The 23,368-nt window shown below is 36.6% G+C and overlaps 1 protein-coding gene across 1 annotated transcript; it reads right to left on the bottom strand.

Moving 5' to 3' along the window:
• Positions 1-2,703: 2,703 nt before the first annotated feature.
• On the bottom strand, positions 2,704-12,537 carry CSN2 (casein beta). Its single transcript, NM_001082759.2, is given in 9 exon segments — positions 2,704-3,031; positions 4,520-4,561; positions 5,496-6,005; positions 7,543-7,587; positions 7,683-7,703; positions 8,724-8,750; positions 8,868-8,894; positions 9,431-9,493; positions 12,487-12,537. Coding segments are annotated over 7 exon segments (687 nt in total). The 5' UTR covers positions 9,482-9,493; positions 12,487-12,537; the 3' UTR covers positions 2,704-3,031; positions 4,520-4,555.
• Between the last annotated feature and the right edge of the window lie 10,831 nt (positions 12,538-23,368).

The raw sequence follows: 23,368 nt of genomic DNA, 5'->3' as shown, positions 1-23,368 counted from the left end.
TGTCACACAGCATTCTCCTTGCATTTTTTCTGACTATTAGGATACCAGTCATATTGTATCAAGGGCCCAATCTACTCCAATAAGAGCTTACTTAGACTAATTATATTTTCAATTACCCTATTATGAAATAGAGTAACATTCTGAGATTCCAAAAGGACAATACATTGTGAGAGACATTATCCCACACAGTACAACGGGTAAATACAAGAAAGGAATTGCAGTGATTCCTAAATTCTTACTTGGTATGACAGAGTAAGTTGTAAGGCCATTTATTGATATGCTGAAGACTGAGGAAAGAGCAAGTTAGGGACTGGATTCAGAAAAAGGGTAATTCTGGCTGCACATATAGAAATTACTTAGGTACTTATGTACGTGGATCAAAAAGGCAGTTGGTATATGAATTTAGAATTTACAACAGGTGTGTGGAAAGATACATTTGGGCCGGCACCATGGCTCACTAGGCTAATCCTCCACTTGCGGTGCCAGCACCCCGGGTTCTAGTCCCGGTTGGGGCACTGGATTCTGTCCCGGTTGCCCCTCTTCCAGTCCAGCTCTCTGCTGTGGCCCAGGAGTGCAGTGGAGGATGGCCCAAGTGCTTGGGCTCTGCACCTGCATGGGAGACCGGGGGAAGCACCTGGCTCCTGGCTTCAGATCAGCACAGTGCGTGGGCTACAGCGGCCATTTGGGGGGTGAACCAATGGAAAAAGGAAGACCTTTCTCTCTGTCTCTCTCTCTCTCTCACTGTCTAACTCTGCCTGTCTAAAAAAAAAAGGAAAGAAAGCTACATTTGGACTCCCTAAACAGGAAATTGAACAAGATCAGCCAAGTTTAAGCTAATCCCCAGGGTAAATCAACACACAAGGCTTGGAATGAGAGGAAATTTCAGAAGGGAGGTGAGAAGATGTGACAGCTGAGTTAATGGAAAAACACAGGATTTATCTGGTAGGGGATTTCAAATGAAGAGAAGTGTGCTACTTCAAATGAGAAGTGATGGTTGACTACCAAATGTCACTAAGAGATTGAGTAAAAAAAGCCCAAATTAACTAGATGAAGTTGTTAGTAACCTTGGGAAAAAAACTGGTGTGAGGTGTGAAACAAAAGTTGTTGGACTGGTTTAATAAGAGAACAACATGTAAGATTGTGGAAAAAATTAATGTTGATACTTCTATGATAGTTGTCATATAGGTAACTCGAAGCACTGGAGAGATATTGAAGTTAAGTATTAGGGATTTTTTTTCTTTACACTAGGGAGATACTAGGGCAAGTGTTTGGCATAGTAGTTAAGACACTTCTTGGGACACCCACATCCCATATCAGAGTGCCTCAGGTCATGTCCTGGCTCTGTTCCCAATCTTAACATGCTTCCAAGGCACACCGTGGGAAGAAGCAGGTGATGCCTCAACTAAGTGGGTCAGTGCCGCCTATATAGGAGACCCGGGTTTTGTTCCCACCTGACATCCTAGACCTATCCTAATCTTGGCTACTGTGAGCCTTTGGGGAGTCACCCAGAAGATGGAGGATCTCACTCTTCATCTCTGTCTCTCTGCCTCTCTATATCCTTGCCTTTAAAACATAAATGTAAACTAAATAGAAAGAAGGACAACATAACTGGATACACAAATCTTGTACCATTCTAATGTCATAATAAGGGCAGGCAAACATTAGATATAATGGAAAGATATTGCTAGAAGTATATCGTTGCATAAACAGAAGGGAATGCAATCAAATATCCAAGTGGAGGAATTGTTTAGGAATAGGGATAATTCATCACAATAAACAATTACTTCTCAGTTATAGGCAATGATTATCATAGTTTTAAACAAGTCTTACTTTGTCGAACATTTCTGGCTGAATTCATGTAATCCAGTTGATTCTGATTGTGATAGAATACCTTGTTGCTCTGGTATAAGTGGTGTGAGCAGTGTGGAGCAACAAGGAATGCCTGCCATGTTAGGAATACCTAAGTCTATTCCTGACTACTGTATAGATATGGAAATTGAAATAATGGGTGAGTGCATCTCACAGCATCACTTAGATAATTATGTGGGAGCTGTTAAACGCATTTCACACTTGTAGCTCTTTCCTTCGAGTGATCACAAAACGTTATGTCTAATGTTAGTTAACTCTTTTTCTGTGTGGTGAAAAACATAAGTTCAATCATTGCATGGGGAAAATGAATATCAACCAAGATGTTTCAGGAGCAAATGAGATAAACATGCAATCATCCTATCTTTTCTTCCACCTTTTCATATCTTTTAATATTCAACTTAAAAGATTCTATTCAGGGCTTGTGCTGTAGTGTCAGCATCCCATATGGGCGCTGGTTCAAGTCCCAGCTGCTCCACTTCTGATCCAGCTCTCTGCTGCAGCCTGGGAAAGCAGCAGACCATGCTAAGTGTTTGGGTCCCTGCACCTACGTGGGAAACCCAGAAGAAGCTCCTGGCTCTTGATCCCTGGCTTTGGATCATGCCAGCTCCAGCCATTGTGGCCATTTGGGGAATGAACCAGCAGATGGAAGATCTTTCTCTTTGTCTTTCCCTCTCTCTGTCTATAATTCTGCCTCTCAAATAAATAATAAATCATAAAAAACATTTTTCAATATCAAAAGTTTTCCATGATTGTTTTCATCATCAATAATAACCTAAGGTTAACATTAAAAAGAATGATAACATTTGAAATGTAATAAAGACAGAACAACTTAAGTATGCCTAAAGGATTAATTTATTGAAATGACTGGAAAGGAAATAGAGTCTGAAAGAAATAATAGTAAGAATTATTTTTGAACATATTTTGGCATTGCTATAACATTTCCAATTCAATGTTGAATTTTGATGGTACTACCTGAATTACAATTTGTAATGTATAAACAACTTACAAGTCAAATTCAAATTAAATGAAATTTCATTTAAGGCATAAAATAAATAAAAGAGTAAGGATTCATTTGCCCATATTGGTTAGTTAAAAAACATTTAGTTTCTGATGACATGATAGAAAGACGGAGAAGATGCCAAAGTTCCAGTCTCAGTCAATTCTGTGGAATACAGAGCAAATGAAAAATTAGTTACGTTACATGACATGATTGCTAACCTTTTCCATTTGTAATTGTGCTGTGACTAATTAATAAAAAAATTGTATCACAAATATACTCTATTGTGCCTTTCCTTGGACATATAGAAAATTCCTAAGGTTCTAAATATCAGTTCACTTTAATTTTTTACTGAAATATCTAGTCTGTTATCACAAAAGGTTTTGTGTCATTAAGATCCTAAAAGTATCATCTTCTCTTCCTTGTTTTGTCTTTTTTTTAACTTATTTTAAATCAACACATAAAGCTTGTACATTTTACAGTGAGCATTAAGGTTAGTGGTTAAGATGCCTATATCCCACACTGGAAGGCCTGACACTGGTTCCTGACTTTGGCTTCTTACTTCAGCTCCCCACCAATGCAGACCTTGGATGTCAGTGATGTTAACTTAAGTCATTGGGTTCCAGCCACACATATAAGAGACTTCAGCTGAGTTCCTGGCTCCTGTTACAAGTCCAGTCCTGGCCATTGTCAACACTTGAAGAATGTACTAGCAGATGGGGACTTTCTCTTTCCCTTTCTCTTTCTCTGCCTTTCTCTTTCTCTGTCTCTTTACACCCATACATTTATGAGGTGATATGTGATGTTTTGTTATATTTTCTATAATGTCCAAGTCAAGATAACTATATCTATCATCCTCTTCCCTTTTTAATCCTTACATTTAGATTAAGTAATTTTATTTTGAATCATGGTTCAAAAGACAAATTTAAGTGAACCAAATACAAATTTTATAAGGCCTAAACCAGAAATAGTAATGCAAGTTGGTTTTCAACTAAAGCTCAAAGATATTTATATAAAAGTAAAAGAAGTGAGGCCAGTGCTGTGGCTGGCTGCAGTGCTGGCATCCCATATGGACTCTGGTTCAAGTCCCAGCTGCTCCACTTCCAATATAGCTCTCTGCCGTGGCCTGGGAAAGCAGCAGAGGATGGTCCAAGTCCTTGGGCCCCTGCACCAACATAGGAGACCCAGAGAAAGCTTCAGGCTCCTGGCTTCTGATCGGTGCAGCTCCAGCTGTTGCAGCGAATTGGGGAGTGAATCAGCAGATGGAAGACACTGTCTCTCTCTCTCTCTCTCTCTCTGCCTCTCCTTCTCTCTGTGTGTAACTCTGACTTTCAAATAAATAAATAAATCTTTTAAAAAAGTAAAAGAAGCTCTAGTTTTTATTTTTTCCTAAGCATTATGAATACCAAATGTAAGGACACTGGCCCTTAAAAGCAAGCCAGTCAGATTTGTCAATAACACATAAATAAAATTAAAAGTTATTGTGAATATAAAAGATATATAATGGTAAATAATACTCAACCATTGAGAATAATCTGATAAGTAAGTTTGTCTATGATGGAAACTGCCACTATTTTGGGCTAATGTAGGGGAATTAGTTGTAAAGTGTTGTCAACTATAAAATAGTCTAATCTCCAAAGTCTCAAAACTTACCAAAAATCAGGAAAAGATATTAACTGTGAAATCCTCTTAGACCTTTAAAATAAATAAATACAAAATAAATATACAGTTCACCACTGGAAAACACTTGCCTTAAAATTGTTCAAGGTAATGAAGTCAGCATTTCTATTTTTTCCCTCATGTGTACATATTAAAAATAGAAGATAAAAAAATTTTCAAACTATAGATAATACTAAATGTTCTTAATTTCAGACCTGTTCAGATAATTATATTTAATTCTAGCTTTAATTAACTTTGATCTACCTTAACTCAGATTTCTCAACTAACCAAGAAAATCAGAGGGCCTACAATCTTTTCCTTCAAACACAATTTTTTTTCTGTATGGTGGAGCAAAACAATTGTGTCAGAATTACTGTGGGTGGGCTTTTGCATTGGAATTTGAGTACTGGGAGTTCTCCAGTCTAAGAGTTCTCCAGGTTATCCCAAAGTATAGCTAGTATTGAGAATCACAGATCTAAAATATGATTTTGGGGGCCAGCACTGTGGCTCAGAGGGTTAATGCCCTCGCCTGAAGCACCAGCATCCCATATGGGTGCCAGTTCAAGACCCGGCTGTTTCACTTCCGATCCAGCTCTCTGCTATGGCCTGGGAAGCCAGCAGAAGATGACCCAAGTCCTTGAGACCCAGAAGAAGCTCCTGGCTCCTGGCTCCTGGCTCCTGGCTCCTGGCTCCTGGCTTCCGACCAGTGCAGCTCCTGCCGTTGTGGCCAATTGGGGAGTGAACCAGTGGATGGAAGACTTCTCTCTCTCCCTCTCTCTGCCTCTCCTCACTCTGTGTAACTCTTTCAAGTAAATAACTAAATAAATCCTTAAAAAATAAAATATGATTTTGGATCCATTCTTTATACTTTTGTTCTTTCATCCTAGAGCTCTTGAACTTATTCCACCATCATAAACACATCACGAACTCACTATGAGTGATGCAGCAAAATAAGTAAGTTTGCACTTACATTAACTGGGGCTATTGGTTGAACCACAGGGTAGCCTTGATGGGTAGGGAAAAGCAGTTCTTGGAACAGCTGAAGGGCTTGGATAGGCATGTCCCTTTGAGGGTAGGGCACCACTTGTGGGACAATAGGCATGAATTTGGACTGAGGAAGAGAGAGGAGGGCCTGAGGGTATGGAATGGGAGTCTGGGGAAAAGGCTGGAAGACCTGGTGCATGAAGGGCAGGAGCTGGGGCAAAAGAAGGTGTTGATTTTTCATCTCCCTGAGATTCAGAATTTGAGAGTCAACAAAGGGGACCGTCTTTGGAGATTTAAGGAAGGGCATCAGTTTGTGCTTAGGGATAATGGTCTCTTTAGCCTTGGGGTCTTCCATTATTTCAGGCTGAAGGAGAGGTAGCAGCATGTCGAGTTGAGCAAGGTTCAGGGTGTTCTGTGGAAGAGTAGGGTAGGGGATGCGCTCAGCAAAAGGAAAGAGTGATTGAATAAAGGGGAGGATTTTATCCTGGAGTTTCTCCTGGAAAGAAGGAAAAGAATCTTTGAGTCCATGATTCAACTTTCCTTGTAATTCATAATGATTTAATCTCCTGTCTGTTGGACAACCACATCTGAGTGAAAGACAAAAAAAAATCTTTCACTTATCTTGCTTAGAAATTACCTTGGGTCATGTGAAGAAAAATGAGTAAAATGCTCTTAGAGAGATTACTCCTTAACATCACTTCATAAGTGAATGCATGAAGCAAAGTGAAGTAAAAATTTGTGGATTTCATTAATTTCTCATTATCCTGAGTTGCTTGGAAAGCTGACGCTGTACACTTTGGTGCCTATGAATGTTGGTCTTTCAACATAGAGTGTTGGTAATAGACAAGATTGCTTTCTCATCATGAATGGAGGTCAATTTTACAATCTTAGAGAAGCAATTCTGATGTTTGTTCTGATTTTTGTTTTATTAAAAACCAGTTTTAATTTGTAGCAAAATTCAGTGAGACCCATAACCTAGCTAGAGTCTAATATTACTTTCCTAGGTAAAAGGTAGTTTTCTCAGGGCTTTCAAGAGGCATCAATTTTATATTGCAACTTGATTTAAACAATATTTTGTGTGAGCATCAAATAATCCATTCATAAAATAAAAAGCTTTAAATATTATAGTTACATATATATGACATAAATGTAAGTATAGGGTTTTATGTTATCCAAGAAACTTCGTGGGTCTTTAAGCAAGCTCTGCTGTTTAATTAAAGTGTAATACTATCACATGGTTGTGGACTCAGCGATGGTGTACCTCACTTCTCTGATCTTTGTAATGAGACTGCTCGAGCATTTTCAACAAATGTTACTGTAATACATACAAAATGTAAAATAAGTGAATATACCAGCTCATAAACATAACAGAGAAGGTATCCTTACAAATACTCTTAGCTCACAGGTGAAGACATTGAAGAGCAAACAAACATGTGACCCAGTTTATAAAGGTGGTAAATGATCAATTGAGGATTTCTGCCTTGCTGCCTTTACACCTTTCATTACTATGTTCACCTTGAAAATTACAGGAACATAGTTTCCAATCTGGAAGTAATTGTACTAATATACCTTTACTTATATGAGGATGACTCAAAAAGTTCATGGAAAATTAAATTAAAAGATGTTTAATCTTGTGTAGAACACTTTGAAATCATGCATAAATTTTACATAATCTGTATTGTTAATGAATTTTTTCTGGAAATTGAATCTTTGCACCGATTTCAAAATCATTTGTACCAAATTAAACTTATTTTTAAATTTCATTTTCCACAAACTTTTTGAAGACTCCTCATGTATCATTAGTAATATCATGAAATATTTAGCCATAGTTGAAAAATTGATTATGAGTTTAAAAATGCATTTATTGCTTAGAAAGTATATTGATTTTGTTTATATTTATTTTACAATGCTTATTGGATGCATGGCATTTATGTTATTGCTATTCTTCAGACTACTAAATGTATGCATTTTAAATATTTTTGTGTTATTATGTGTCATAATAATTTTAGAAATATCCACATCATGACAAATACCTCTCTTAGCAGCTGTTCCACGTGCTTAATCGTCTCGAGTTTCTGCTAAAAACAAAATATATATAGAGAGAGAAATGTTACCACTTTTGAAAAGCTAGCATGGGGAACTTGCAAAATAATGACAATTTTGGAGGTCTTACCTTGTTGATATGTGTAATTTCCTTCAGAAAAATGAAAAAGAAAATCATATTTAGTTTTACTAAATAGTTTTACTGAAACACTTATACTTAAATAGAAATAAAAAATGAAGGCATTTAATAGGTTAATGTGCATGCTTCTGTTTGATAACCGGATGATTGTTGAAATTTTCATTTATAGTATTCTACATAAGTGTCTTGTATAAAAGAAAGTGAGATGAATACAACCAAGAGGTGAACGAAAGCTAGTGAAACTAGTACAAAAAGAGGTATTTAATTGCCGCTGATTTCTCTCTAAAATCATATTGCTTTCTCTGAGGACAAATGATTTCTAACATCCAATGTGATTCTAAAAAAAAAAATTGCCATTGAAAATACATTTAAATAACAATAGAAGCAAAATAATAGTAATACAGTTTACTTATATGTAAGGCTTCCAATGAATTATAGGAAATAAATACCTCCTCAATGGATCTTATGGTTTTTGTGAAAAGACATTGTTCTGATGATGGCATACCAAAAAAGAATTGTGGAAGGATACATATCTACTTGGTTCTCCCAGGAAGATTTCTCATTGCTTCTTGTTTACTAAAGTGACAATTCTAATTACAAATTATGTCCCTTTGCATATCTGCCTGTTGGTGCATCGCAGGCTCTGTATTGTCATGACATCTGGATTTTCTCCGTTTGTGCACTGTTTCTAGTCAATGTCTCATCCACAGAAAGGACTGGATAAATGTTACATGTGGATGAGATCAGAACGGAGGGAGTCCAGAAACCAGGACTATACAGCTCATAGAACAAGGGATGAGGTGTTGGCAAACTGACACAACTGAAGTAGTAAGCCTACATAGAAAGATCTAGAATAGTGACTCCCCAGTTTTTATTCTGATTGTAAACATATATAAAGGGAATTTACATCAGAACTTACATGTCAGAACATGACATCTGTGTAACTGCTGTGATGTAATGTAAGACACATATGGTACTCTGATTCACTGTTCTAAAAAAGAGAAATTGCCTCTGAAAAAAAGCTTGTCTTACCTCGCTGCTGGAAACACTTCCTACAGCCTGTAAAAAAAAAAAAAAAAATAGGGAAAAAAGATCAGCAACCTGCTAAGAGCCATTTCAGAGAATGTTACTGCTTTATGGCTGGAATATTTTCTCTGGAGAAAAAAAAATTCTTACCTCTGTGGGAACACTGAGTTGTTCCTTCTGAAAAAGGAAAAAAAAAATCTTTTCAGTTTCTATAGCTAATTCATGATTAAACGTGTTTTCTAGTGAATTTTTAGCTCCATAAAATTCTTTCACAAATTTGAGAAATAAAAACATATTATGTGCCTTTCAAAAAACTTGAAATATTGCTTTAAAGTCTTTTATTTCCACTGTAATAAGATATATTTATAGGGGGTGCCCATACTTGCAATTGTATGTGTATATTACATTTTCTTGCTGCTTTTCTGTTTCTCTCTTTTTCTTGTGTTTTGTTTTGTGGCTGATCGTTGTTGCTGTTTATTGATATGTTTGTTTGCTCTTTAGGACTTGCAGCAGTTTACAGAAAGCATTTATCTGAGTTTTGGGGCTTACAAGAAACTGTTGAGACAATGGTTGAACATAATTGACTTTCATGGAAACCAAGCAAGTTCTGCAGAAAACCTCCGTTGCTTGTATGCTACTGTTGGCGATGTGGTTTGTAAGCGGGTACATAGTTCCCTGTATTTTCGTTATTGAGAACTTTCTTTTGCACATACCTCCCTTGCAAGAGCGAGAGCCACCAGGCAGGCAAGAATGAGGACCTTCATGACTGCCAAGTCCTGTGAATGGAGAGACAAGGGAATTAATCAGTCAATCAATTAGTCAATCAGGTCAATGTTTTTACTTGAGTAGGGCTAGTGTTCCTTTAAAAGACATCCAAGATAATGCAGTAAAAATGCTTGCACTTCACCGTAAAAAAGTAAAGAAGTTTTGTCAGATGATCAAATTCAAAATCTTCCCTGGTATAAAATTCAAATTTCACTACTCTCCTCCATGCTTCTGATTTTCTCTCTCACTCACACTACCATGCTTTACTTTTTGAAAGGGATAAAGTTATCAATATTTACAGAAATATGTATTGATTCATATATTCAAAAATATTTATTTAGCATCTTTCATTGTCAGTGTCCAGGTACTAGGAATGCAGCAATGAGCAAAATAATAAGATTTTCGTCCTAAAGCAGACTCAATTCTACAACAGGTAACTGATCAAGAAAATGCATACAATTATAATTGACCCTTTATTTTGATTTTTTTCTGCCAAACAGTTGCCATGCATATCTAGTTGAATTGATCTGCTCATTTTCAATGAAACTGAAATTTTCATTTGTTGTTTCCTTTATTTGCTTCATTCCCCAGATGATTTTTTAGATGATAGGTTTGAGTTTTCTCCATCTGTCCCCACTGTGTAGTCTTCCTCCCCATACACCAAATCATGTCTCTTCTCATTATGCCATGTGATTTTAGAGATAACTCTCCAGGTTGCTTCTCTTGCTATTTTTTTTTTTCCTCACCCTTGAGCCGGGTAGAGCTTTGGGTTTTTTATTTTATTTTTTTGACAGGCAGAGTGGACAGTGAGAGAGAGAGAGACAGAGAGAAAGGTCTTCCTTTGCCGTTGGTTCACCCTCCAATGGCCGCTGCCGCACCGCGCTGATCCGAAGGCAGGAGCCAGGTGCTTCTCCTGGTCTCCCATGGGGTGCAGGGCCCAAGGAGCTGGGCCATCCTCCACTGCACTCCCTGGCCACAGCAGAGAGCTGGCCTGGAAGAGGGGCAACCAGGACAGAATCCGGCGCCCCGACCGGGACTAGAACCCGGTGTGCCGGTGCCGCAAGGCGGAGGATTAGCCTAGTGAGCTGCAGCGCAGGCCTTCTCTTGCTATTAAAATGCACACTGATCCCTTGATGACTTACAAAGGGCTACTTCCTCTTGCCTACTCCCTAACCCCAAGCTACCTCTTATGAAATATATGTTAATACTTTTGATCAAAATATACTAAATGACCTCTATGATTTTCTTGTTGCATTTTTAAATTTTTTTTTTTATCTGAAAGACAGAGAGACATACACAAGACAGAAAGGCAGTTAGAGAACTCCTATCTGTTGGATCACTCCCCAAATGCCAGCAAAGGCTGGGGCTGGGTCAGAACAAATTCAAGAGCTGTGAATTCACTGCAGTCCTCCCACCTGGGTGACAGGTATCCAACTAGTTGAGCCATTACCTGTTGCCTCTCAGGCTGTGCATTAGCAGGAAGCTGGAGTTGGAGCAGAGTTAGGACTCAAAGCCAGGCACTCTAACATGATATCCTAAGGAGCACTTTAACCACTAAGCCAAATATCCTTCCTTTTTCTTGCATTTTAAATCATTTATTTTAAAAATTAATTTTTATGCCATAATAATATTTGACACTCGATCTTCATTTTCATATTTTTAAACTAAATTTCTGAAATTCAAACAGTTCTCAGAATAAAGTTCTGCTTCTGAAAACTGTCATCTCCTGGGCCCAGTGCTGTGGCATAGTGGGTTAAGCCTCTACATGCAGCATGGGCATCCCACATGGATGCAGGTTTAAGTCCCCACTGCTCCACTTCCAATCCAGCTCCATGCTAATGCCCTGGGAAAGCAGTGGAGGAAGGTCCAAGTGCTTGGACCCCTGCACCCACATTGGAGACCCAGGAGAAGCTCTTGATTCCTGGCTTTGGCCTGGCCCAACCCTGGCCATTGTAGCTATTTGGGGAGTGAACCAACAGAAAGAAGACCTCTCTCTGTGTCTTTCCCTTCCTCTCTCTCTGAAACTCTGCCCTTCTGATAAATAAAATGAATCTTAAAAAAAAGAAAAATATCCTTTCCAATAGTTGAAGGTTGAAATAATTCCATTTGTGAAAATAATTTTTTGTTTTTCTTATGAATGGTTTATAATTATTTATTAATTTTACCTTGCCTGAGACACCATAAATTTCCAAAGGAGTTTTTCTTGTAAAGAGTTCAAAAAAATGTAACACAAGGCAATAAACAAGTAAAGTAAGAAGAATCTCACTGCATTTTCTATCTCTTAAACGTAGTATTTTGTATACTAGTTTTTAAGCAAGAATTTTATTATAGACTGGTATACATCTACTGTTTTCAAATCATCTATTTCCTTTGTGTTTTGTTTGCAAGACATCTTTGTCGCATGTAGAATTTTCTTAAAATGTAGAATAATTTGATTTTTCAGCTTAACTCTGTATCTCCATGTCTCCATTATAAGATTATTTTGAAATATTATAAACTAGATGATAAACTGGGAAACTGGAGAGTCTAGGCAACTTAACTTTAATGAGTACACTCTTCTTCTAAAAAGTTTATGAATATTTAGGATATTGTATGTTCCCACTCCCTCCATCTGTTTCTTGACTTAGCATGCTACATATTGGTAAAAAAAAACTTTCCCAATAATTATTCATCTTCTAAAGCTAATTTAAATATATTTGTTTTATGGTTTTAATATGTTAAGTAAATTTGAAGACATTTAATTCAAGAAATAGATATCATCTTAATATTAAGTATTAGCTAGTTTTGCTACACATATTAAATTAGTTACTACATTGCATAGGATTTACAAGGCCTATATGATCTTTGTATGTTTTGTTAAATATTTCCAGGCATCCTATTTTTTCTAAGTGTTAAAAATAATTTTAGTACTATCTTAGGTAACTTTATTTCAAAAACTGTATTTTAATCATATTCTGAAATAAAGGTTGGGTGAGTAAATGAAATTCATACCTAGAATTCTTACCTTTATTCCAAGGTGGAGGACAAGAAGTGAAAATGAAGCTGGGTGGATGATGTTCTCTGCTTTTGGGGATGCTTATATACTGCATTTAATGACATGCTAATTTTGTGGTTTGAAAAAAAAAATCGATTTTGAGTTTCAATTCCAAGAACTCCATATGATTAGAAAATGATTTCTACTCATTATCTTTCCCCAGAAATTCTGGGGAGCATTGAGACAAGGCAGTAATTCATAGGCCTATAAAGGAAATGTGTCCAGGAAATGAATTGCCCAATAATAAACACAATGGCTGGAGAAGAGTGGTGCTCCAGCCTAGTCTCCAAGATACTAATGTGAGCACTATTAGGTTTCTTTTGGGTCTAGGGAGGCCTAAAGATCTCAACTGTAGGGAAATTCTATATGAACACCAACGATACACAGGGGCTCACAAAGACCATGACTTCATGATAACCTGAACAGTCCTTTATGTCACAGTGGAGTAATTAACAAAGCAACTAATTCATGAGGATAGCTTAGTCAAATGTTTAGTGTCAAGAACCATTTGATTTAGAAAAAAATAAATATTTCCGCTCAAACCAATATTTTGCACACAAGAGTGGTATACCTCCCTCTAACATGGAACAAGTCAAAAATGGAAACTGGATGGCTACTACAGGTGTTCTGGCGATGTATTTACCTGACGAATACTCATTATCTTTTTCTGCTGTTGGCATACTAGTAATAATAATAGATACTTTTTCAAAGTATTAAGCCCAGTCCTGGCATTAAGCACTTTACAGATAGTATCTTGTACAATTGTCACAAAAACAAGTTGAGGCATCTATCCTCCAGGTAGAGGTTATTGAGATACCAAAAGTTTAAGTAACCTGCTCAAAATTATATTGATTGTTAATGACAAGGACACCATTTAAATTTAGATTTATTTGACTACAGGCAATTCTCTTTGATAACATGTATATATCACAGGCTTTGTCATAACTCTCGTAAGATATTGTTTAAAAAAGTGCAGAATTTAATTATGGCTGGAGAAATAAAAAAAATGTGAGTGTGAGCAGAGAAGCTTGTCATTAAGGAACTGTTATTTTCATGAAACTATCAAGAATGAGTAGAATTTTGAGGAAAGATTAAATAGGAATAAAATATTTCAGCTAAAGTCAATGCAATAACTTGAAGGGCGATATAGTAAGTGTAGAGACACATAGAAATTTTAGAGTCCAAGTTACAATTGCAGAGGTTTGACAGAGTCAGGTCATAGATATCTAGATCTCAAGTGTGTTAATGTGTCATACTTCAGTAGCAACTGGAAAAGATGGTAAATATTTGAAAGAAAGGTGGATTGTGCAATTTCTTGAATTTTACAACTTAATGACAATAACTCAGGTGAACTAATAAGGGGATTTTATGTGATATCATTACAGCAATCTAAGACAGATAATACTTTTATCTCAATTAGGGAGATGGTGCAGGGCATCCTAGACAGAGGAAGGTAAATGAATCATTAAAACATGGGATAACTAGTACTCAAACAGTATTTTTCACTTTATGTTTCTGTGTGGGAGCAAACTGTTGAAATCTTTACTTAATGTATGCTAAACTGATCTTCTGTATATAAAGAGAAACGAAAATGAATCTTGATGTGAATGGAAGGGGAGAGGGAGTGGGAAAGGGGAGGGTTGCGGGTGGGAGGGACGTTATGGGGGGGAAGCCATTGTAATCCATAAGCTGTACTTTGGAAATTTATATTCATTAAATAAAAGTTTGAAAGAAAAAAAAAAACATGGGAGTATGGAAAATTGGGAAAAATCTATGTCTGTACTATGATTGAGTGATTGGAAAATTACCCATGTTATAAAACAGAAATAAAACAAGGAGCAAGAATCTGAGTCAAATTTTGTGCATGGTACGTTTGAAGGTGTTCAGGTTTTGTGCTCAAGGGAGAAGTCATCAATCAGTACACTTACAGAGATGATTTCTTTTCTCAAGTGAGTATATGCACTTCCCTAGGGAAAGGGTAGCAAGCGAGAAAGGAAATTGTCCAAGAATGCAACTCAAATATCTTTGGTTACTCACTGAATAGTAGAGCAGAGAAATACAGAATGACAAGAAGAAATTTGAAAGTCACTTTCTTCTTGAATTCTCTGTATTACTAGAAGAAATAAGAGAGGTCAAGAGATAAAATCCTACGAAGATGTGAAGTAGGATGGAAGTAGAAAGAGATTTTTAGATATAGCAAAGCATTATCACTATAGCCATTGAAAAATACTCCAAATGGTTAACAACAAAGTAATTCACAAGTAATTAAAGGTAACATATGTCTACTGCTCTTCTGAGTCTCTTAGAAAAAGAGATGAAAAGATTTATGTGATGGTGAATGTATATTTAGAGACAGAATCATAGGAAGGTGTTTTTAGCATAGGGAGAAATTGTTACTTAAAGAGACCAGTGGGGAGACAGAGATGAAATAGATGGAAGGAGTGGGAACAAATTGATGGAATAAGTTCACTACTATCAGGGTCTCAGTAAAAAAGAATAAGACCTACAAAATGCACCAATTTTCTTGAGACAAGATAAGATGAGTAAATATAAAAGTTATTATGAGATATAAGCTAGGGATATTAGGCTTTCTTACCTTTCTAAATGAAGTGGAAATAGGGATTTCAACTGACATTGAGGAAAGTCATTTTTCGTTTTCAGATCTCTAAATGAAATGAGACAAAATCAGAAAGAAAAGTACTGATTATTCTCACTTGTATGTGGAATGTAAAAATATGCTGAATACATTAAAACAGAGTAGAATGATGGTTCCTAGTTGAAATATGGTGGGAGCTGGAGAAATATAGGTCAAAATATAAGAAGTTCTTGTTATATAGGCTAAATAAGTGTAAAGATTTATATATAACATGAGAATTATAGCCAATGATACTTTATTGTTTCATAGAAATTTGCTGAGAATATATTTAAGATGTTCTTAATCACAAGAAAGAAAACACAGCTACATTAGGCGATGGATGGGCACATTAATTTGCTTAAGTGTACTATCATTTCAGTATAAATACATGAGGATACTTCAGAAAATTCATGTAAAATGTTCATTGTCTTTTTTTCCATTCTTTTTTCTTCTCTCTCTCTCTCTTTCTCTCTCTCTCTCTTTCCTTTGGAAAGACAGTGATAGCTTCCATCCATTGACTTGCTCCCCAAATGGATGAAAGAACCATGACAGGGTAGGATTTAAGTCAAGAACTGGAAGTGTAGTCTAGGTCCTCCCATGTGGGTGGCAGGAAATCAACTTCTTGAGCCATCTCTGTTTTCTCCCAATGTCTGCATTATTAGGAAACTAAAGTCAGCAGTAGTCAGGTATCAAACCCAGTTACTCCTACATGAGAAATGCATATCTTAACCATCATCATGACAAGCAGGCCAAACGCATTATTTTTAAATCCTTTTTCCATGAATTTTTAAGCATTCTCATATACATATATGTAAACATCATGTTGTACCCTTTATAATAAAGGTTGTACCTACATAATAAGAGGAAATTTTTGGTTTAAAAACCAATAAGCAATAATTATGACATACATAGATCAGACATCAGATGTACAGCAGTTAAAGATAGGTAAGGTTGGGGTTGATTATGTTTGTGTTGAAATTTTTAACCATGAGCTATTTATTGATATAGGAAGGAGGTGAACATGTAGTTGAGTAAGAAACCAGAGTACTAAAAAGGACTTTAATGAATAGGAATATTAAAAATGTAAATACCAGACATAATGAGAGTGAGAAATCTCAAGAAGTGTAAGATTAGAGCTTTTATCCGGATGGGAATTTTAGCAAAGAGACTCTCTGGATCACAATAGATCCAATAAATACCCAGGCATTGCAGAACCCTGAAACTAAGTGGTTTGAAGATTGTTGAAAGGAAGGACTGAAATAATTCCATAGTAACTAACAATGTTTTGCTAGACACTTAATTAGTTGCCCAAAAACAACAATGAATAATTGGCATAATTTTTAACTCCAAGGAGATAAAAATCTCATAGGAAAACAAACGAGAAAACCTCCTTTTTCTGTAATATAATAATAAATAAATAAATAATTTAATAAATAAAAATTTAATAAATCAATAATAAAGTGCAATAGGCAGGAAGGGAAGATGGTCATAGGGTTAATGTCAGGTCATTAGTCCTGAGCAGAATGTTGAAGCCAGATTTAAAAAAGGTTGACATAGGTGCTGGCACAGTGGCACAACAGGTTAATCCTCTGCCTGCGGCACTGGCATACCATATGGGCACTGGTTCTAGTCCTGGCTGCTCCTCTTCCAATCCAGATCTCTGCTGTGGCCTGGGATAGCAGTAGAAGATGGCCCAAGTCCTTGGCCCCTGCACCCACATGGGAGACCAGGAAGAAGCTCCTGGCTCCTGGCTTCGGATTGGCACAGCTCCGGCCATTGTGGCCATTTTGGGGGAGTGAACCAATGGAAGGAAGATCTTTCTCTCTGCCTCTCCTTCTCACTGCCTGTAACTCTACTTTTCACATAAATAATAAATAAAATCTTTTAAAAATTTTTAAAAATGTAGACATAAAAGGGGAAGAGAATTCTAGGCTGAAAATGCAGAAAGAGAGGAATCTTGGGTTTAAGAAGCAAGTAACTGCAACTAAATGAAGTTGTGAATTTAGATCATGAAGTAAAAAGAAATAAATAGATGTCAAGAACAGAGAAAGAGAAGTGGGACAGACGATGGAGAGCAAAGCATGCTGTACTCCTAAAGCTGTGAATTTTGCTCTGAGATGGCAGGGATCTGTTGAAGCTTTGTCAAGTGGAGAGTAACATTTAGAATGGCTACTTCTAGAGAGCAAAATATCAGTGCAGATTAATTCAAATGGAACTGTCTAGGTTTAGACTAATGTTTTTTGTTGTTATTGTTTTCTATTTTGTTTTGTTTTGCTTCTGCAGTAAATATTTATTGCTTATAATCATGGATGCACAGAAAAAGATGGAAGCAAAAAAACAGAACTGAAGTCCAAAAGGAAACAGGGTCTTGACAGAGAGAGAAGCTGAGGCAGGCCTCCAAACACTTGATTTTTTTTCCTTTTTACCAAAGCTTTGTTGCTTCTTTAGTTACTGATATTTATAAAAAGCATTTAACTGATTGTGTTTGGTGCTACTTATTCTTGTGATATTTTTCTATTCTTTTCCAATAACATACATTCGACACAAGCACAGAAAGATGTCCTTCTAAAGTATTCAGGAGGAGTATAGACCTAACTAGTGACTTTCATCCATACCATAGCTTGAAACAGTGTCATGCTAGACTTACGGGACAGAGACTCCCTCCTGACTGTCATAGGTATTGTATATTGTTTAGACAACCCAACGTCTATTGTATGATGAAAATTTCAGTGTTATTTGTTATAAGGCTACATTCATACTGAGCCAGGAGGAGGCCAGGAAAAAAAAAAATGATGAAATGGCCTCAATGTCCTAAATCCAACCAGGAAAAGCCCTGGCTGCCCAATGTGCCCTTCTGTATTAGCTTTAGGTTGCCAAGGCCACAGGCAGCAAAGTTTGATTTCTCAGAAAATTAGTACAAAAGCAGGCATGCCCTAACTGCTCTCCATTTCCTCTTTAGTTTCTCAGAAAACTGCTTCACATCGTTGTGCAATAGAGAAGCCTTATCTTTGGGACTCTGGCACCGATTTTGAAGTGCCGACGATCATTACACTCACAGAGTCAACGAGGCCAGAGAGTAGGCCAAACCATTATCAAAAAAGTATTAACAATGCACCAAGAGCCTTTTCCAGGAAAAAAAAAATATTCGAGAAGTCAGAGATTGAAGATGAACCGAAGTGCTAGCAGCTGGGTAAGAGTAAGGAGCTAGTGACAAGTAAGAGGAAAATTATCCTGTGGGGAATCCAGGATTTGGAATGAGCCACTTAGAAGTTGCCATTTTCAGATAGTAAAATGAGAATTGCACCCACTGAAAATTTATGATGATCTTGGGTGAGGAGCAAGATATTAGCAGTGTTAATGTTCTAGGATTATTTATCATATACAGAATTTGTTCAGCTACATTTCTTTCCAAATATTGGGTAATGGATCTGAGATATACAAGAAGGATATTTGACTGAAATCTTGCAAATAACAAAGAAGTAAACAGATATGAAATCAGGATAAAGAGAAAAAAAAAAGATGTTCAAAAAGAAAGAACTGAAACAAACCCTAGATATCATCACTGGATATTCTAATGATATTTTAGGAAAAAAGGGCCATGTTTAACCTTAAAATTTGCACTGTTTTCTAGAAATACTACAGCTATTTAAGGATAGAACTGAAACTGGCAGCCTGTCTCCTGAGTAATATTTGAAACGGTGCTTAATAATTTCACCAAAATGTAGTTATTGGGGGAAATAAAACAAAAAAACAATGTGAATTCGTATAAGGATTCAACTTTATAAGCAACATAAGATAATTGCCAAATTATTATGTAGAAAGGTAAAGATAGCTTAGAATTTCAAATGCCATCCATGAAATTATTTGAATATAATAAAATGAAATCTTATCCAAAATACTGTCGTTAAAATTAATGTTTTATGATAATCTTCAATCATTAATAACAAAACTACTTTCTAAGCAGATGTCATAGAAGCATTAAGTCCAAGATCCTGGTGCACAGGACATGCTTCATCAGAGCCCAGTTGCTCTTACGTTAAGTGGAATCATTAAATTTCATTCAAATTGAAGATGCATTTATGGAACACATACTTTTGTTAGATCAGGATTTCCTAACACTGACACTAATGATACTAAGGCAAGACAATTATTTGTGAGCTGTCCTTCTAAGTGTGAAATGTTTAGCAGTATCTGATTCTATCCACACGATGCCACTAACACCAACAAACCAGCAGGTAGAATCAAAAATGTCTCAAGAGAACTCAGGAAAAAAAGTAGCCATTGAGTTAGAACCACTATAGTACATGGTGCAATAGGTTACCCAAGGATACAAACATGAAGATGGCATGATCTGTGCTAATATGCATATCAAAAATAGGACATAATAGCCATCTAGACTTTTTCTTAATGTAAGTGATTTCATCATTCCACATTGTTAATGTCATTCTTGCAGGTCTTTAACACCATTTTTTTTTTTTTTTTTGACAGGCAGAGTTAGAGAGAGAGAGAGACAGAAAGAAAGGTCTTCCTTCCGTTGGTTCACGGCTGGCACGCTGTGCCGATCCGAAGCCAGGAGCCAGGTACTTCCTCCTGGTCTCCCGTGCAGGTGCAGGCCCCAAGCACTTGGGCCATCCTCTACTGCCTTCCCGGGCCACAGCAGAGAGCTGTACTGGAAGAGGAGCAACCAGGACAGAATCTGGTGCCCCAACTGGGACTAGAACCCAGGGTACCAGCGCCGCAGGCGGAGGATTAGCCAAGTGAGCCGCGGCGCCGGCCCTCTAATACCATTGACTCCCTATTATTTATGCCACAAGAACCTAGAATGTTAAAAAGGATTCTGCCAATTTTCAATTCCTTTTATGTTTATGTATTCCTTTTTTCCCACTCTTTGATTTATAATGCTTACTATCACAACTTTGTATGGTATACTCAAATCTCCTACTTATCTCTGACTTTAGTATACCTTAGTATAACAGTTTAACAGAATTATCTCCCCAGTAAACCCAAATTCTAACTTTTACTTCTATAAAAGTAGCTGAGAAAAAATAATCATTAAAACTGTTCTTATTTTAAATTGGAGGTTTCTGAAGAGGTCAAGCAGTTGTATTATTTATTTTCTCCTCAAATGGCCACAATGGCCAAGGCTGGGCCAGGCCAAAGCCAGGAGCCAGGAGCTTCATCCGAGTCTCCCACATGGGTGGCAGGGGTACAAATTCCTGGGCTTTCTTCTGCTGCTTTCTCAAACACATTAGCAGAGAGCTGGATTGGAAGTGGATGCAAACCGGTGATCACATGCGATCATATGGGATGGCAGTGTATTGGTGTTGGATTTACCCACTTGTGCTTATATTATAGGAATAGTTTCCTAAGTAGCTTCACTGCATTATCCCTTTACTTCCTATTTAAATGAATACTCTTAAATGCAGTTTCAAATTTGTAGTATCTCCATTTTCTACACATAGCCTTCCAATATTGTCTTTTTACTGTCAGCTTAAAGTCCAACATAATTAAAATTACCTAAAACACTTTATGTGGTTATCTCCCATTGCTTCCCTTTCATGTGTCCGACACTGTCCATCTTGTTCCTTTTTGTTGTTGTTTCTGTTGGATGCTTTGCTTTGCGATCTTGGCATACTAGGCGAGCTGTCACTTGGGTACTTCCACTTGGATGATTCTACAGTCTGAAATGCCTCCTCTAGATTACCCACATGGGCTCCTCCCTCTCATCTGTCAGGTCTTTCCTCACCTTTTCCAGGAAGCTTTCCTTGGCCATGTCACCCAGTTTTCTTCCTAAACCTTCCTTCCTTACTTCCTTGACTTTTTTCTTAGTATACGATATAATCTAAGTCCTAGTTTTTCATTTCTGCTATCTTCAATTATTCATGATTGTATTATCTATCTCAAACTAGCTTCCATTCAAACATGTTTTAATAAATTAGTATGAGCTTGTTTTTGGCAAAAAAAAATGAAATCCATGCATTTTTCTGTTATATGTCTTTCCATGAACTTTCAGTGCTAGTGCAATTTTTTTAGTTTTGATTATTAATCAATAAAGTAATAAATTTGTAGTTTTGGTGTAATTCATCTCCAAAATTTAGATCAGGTAATTAACTCTGTCTTGGATTTCTCTATATGCGGTTGCCTTTAACCTTGTCTGTCTCAAAATTATGCAGTATACCCTAAAGAGCAGGAACAAAACTTGTCATTTTGTATTTCCAGAGTCCAAGAGATTCTTTGCTATCTAGTTGTTGGTCACATATATTGTTTCATATTTGTCAGTTACAGTTTTTATTTCGTTATTTCAGACAGATTTTTATTTAACAATAATGTTTCAGCATATATTGCACTCCACTTTTGTTACTGGAGAAATGGTAGAAGTGGAGGAGGAGAACAAATAGGGAGAGGGAAACCCAGTAAAGTATTACTGTAAATATACATTCATGAGTTACATCCTTAAGTTCACAATCGAATACCATACTTGTGACATAGCAGTAGCTCTCTGTTGATGTTTCCCTTGAAAATGAAAGATCATAGCATTTTCAAAAGTACTCAGGTTATAGAAAACAAAATATCTGCTTTACTATTAATAAACTGTCAAGACATGATCTGGGCCACTGCTCTTCCAAAATGACTTACTATTTTTCCTGGAGTGTGAGACCATAAGTAACACAAAGAAGTTACTTCTGTGTTTATAGTTTAATGTTCCTCTTTCTCACTGTCATACATAATCCCCAGATATCCCGACTTGTTGAAGCAGGAAATAGTACCTGGAAAAATGTCTACACCTGGTGCTCAAACTTCAACACAGATGAGTTCATTTTAATTATAGATTATAAATGTGTATACTAGCATCTATAAATGTAACTTATCCAGTAGTTTGCTGTGATTTGGTACTGCCTTTGGTCATTTTTTGCCACTGGCCACGAATATCATAGATCTAATAACAGAGACTACTGATGTTGATTAAATGTGTGAGTGAAGCAAAAAGCTGGCAACAAAGTAAAAGAGAGACAGAAGAAGGAAAAACTAAGGAAGGAGATCGTTAGCTGAATCCTCTTTGCAGTCTTTTCTGTTGATGGTGTACTAATACTGGATTTTGTTTTGCACAGGAAAAATCTGTGTGTATCTAGAATGCAGAGAAATCACCTAGATAAAGAATAATTTAAAGGGGCTGGTGCTGTGGTGCAGTGGGTTAAAGTCCTGGCCTGAAGCACCGGCATCCCATATGGGTGCCGGTTCTAGTCCCGGCTGTTCCTCTTCTGATCCTGCTCTTTGCTATGGCCTGGGAAAGCAGTGGAAGATGGCCCAAGTCCTTGGGCCCCTGCACCCATGTGGGAGACCCAGAAGAAGCTCCTGGCTCCTGGCTTCGGATAGGCACAGCTCCGGTTGTTGCGACCATCTGGGAAGTAAACCAGTGGATGGAAGGCCTCTTTTTCTGTCTCTACCTCTCTTTGTAACTCTGTCCTTCAAATAAATAAAATAAATGTTTAAAAAGAAGGAATAATTTAAATTGAATTTAAACTGATTTATTTGCAAATAACAAAAGGTTTTTGTGTTGTCTCATATTCATATACTTCATAGAGGAAAAACTGTAATTTCCAATAGTACTCTTCAAATATAGCATAGTAAATTTACTTAACAAATATTGCTTACAAAAACTTACAAAAATTTTCACCCATATATTCTATCAGTGAGATTGAATAAAATGGAAAATAATGAATATGTGTATCTATTTTGTGTGGTTTCTCCCACATTATATTCCATGAAGAATCACTGAAAATATTATTAAAATGTACTTTTCTGGTGCATTCCGAAGTTTCTGATTCAGCAGGTTGCGAAAAGGGAATTACAAGTTTCCATTTCTCATGGGCTTCCATTCAGATAGACCATACCATGAGTAGCAGTGGACTTGAATATGTAACATACCTAAAAATTAGAAGACATTTTCTGATATTCAGGTCTGAAAACATTACATTATACAACCAATACCGATCAGGTTAACTTTATACATATTTGCTTAGGAATAGAGTGAAAATTGTATTTTCTTCTTAGCAAAATAATATCCTCTAATGGCTCCATTAACTTTATAGAGGCTCTATAGACACAAAAGAAGATTAAATTTCCAAACATAATTATCTGGTTGCTGTGTGAGATATATACTACTAAGCTCATAGGATCATTAGATTTTAATTAGGAGAATTATTTTAAGTTAGAATA

The sequence above is a fragment of the Oryctolagus cuniculus genome, chromosome 8, assembly GCF_051225735.1.
Source record: "Oryctolagus cuniculus isolate XC-2025 breed Fujian yellow rabbit chromosome 8, ASM5122573v1, whole genome shotgun sequence".
NCBI lineage: Eukaryota > Metazoa > Chordata > Mammalia > Lagomorpha > Leporidae > Oryctolagus > Oryctolagus cuniculus.
The sequence above is the reverse complement of the archived record's forward strand: the minus strand, read 5'-3'. Positions and strand labels throughout refer to the sequence as shown.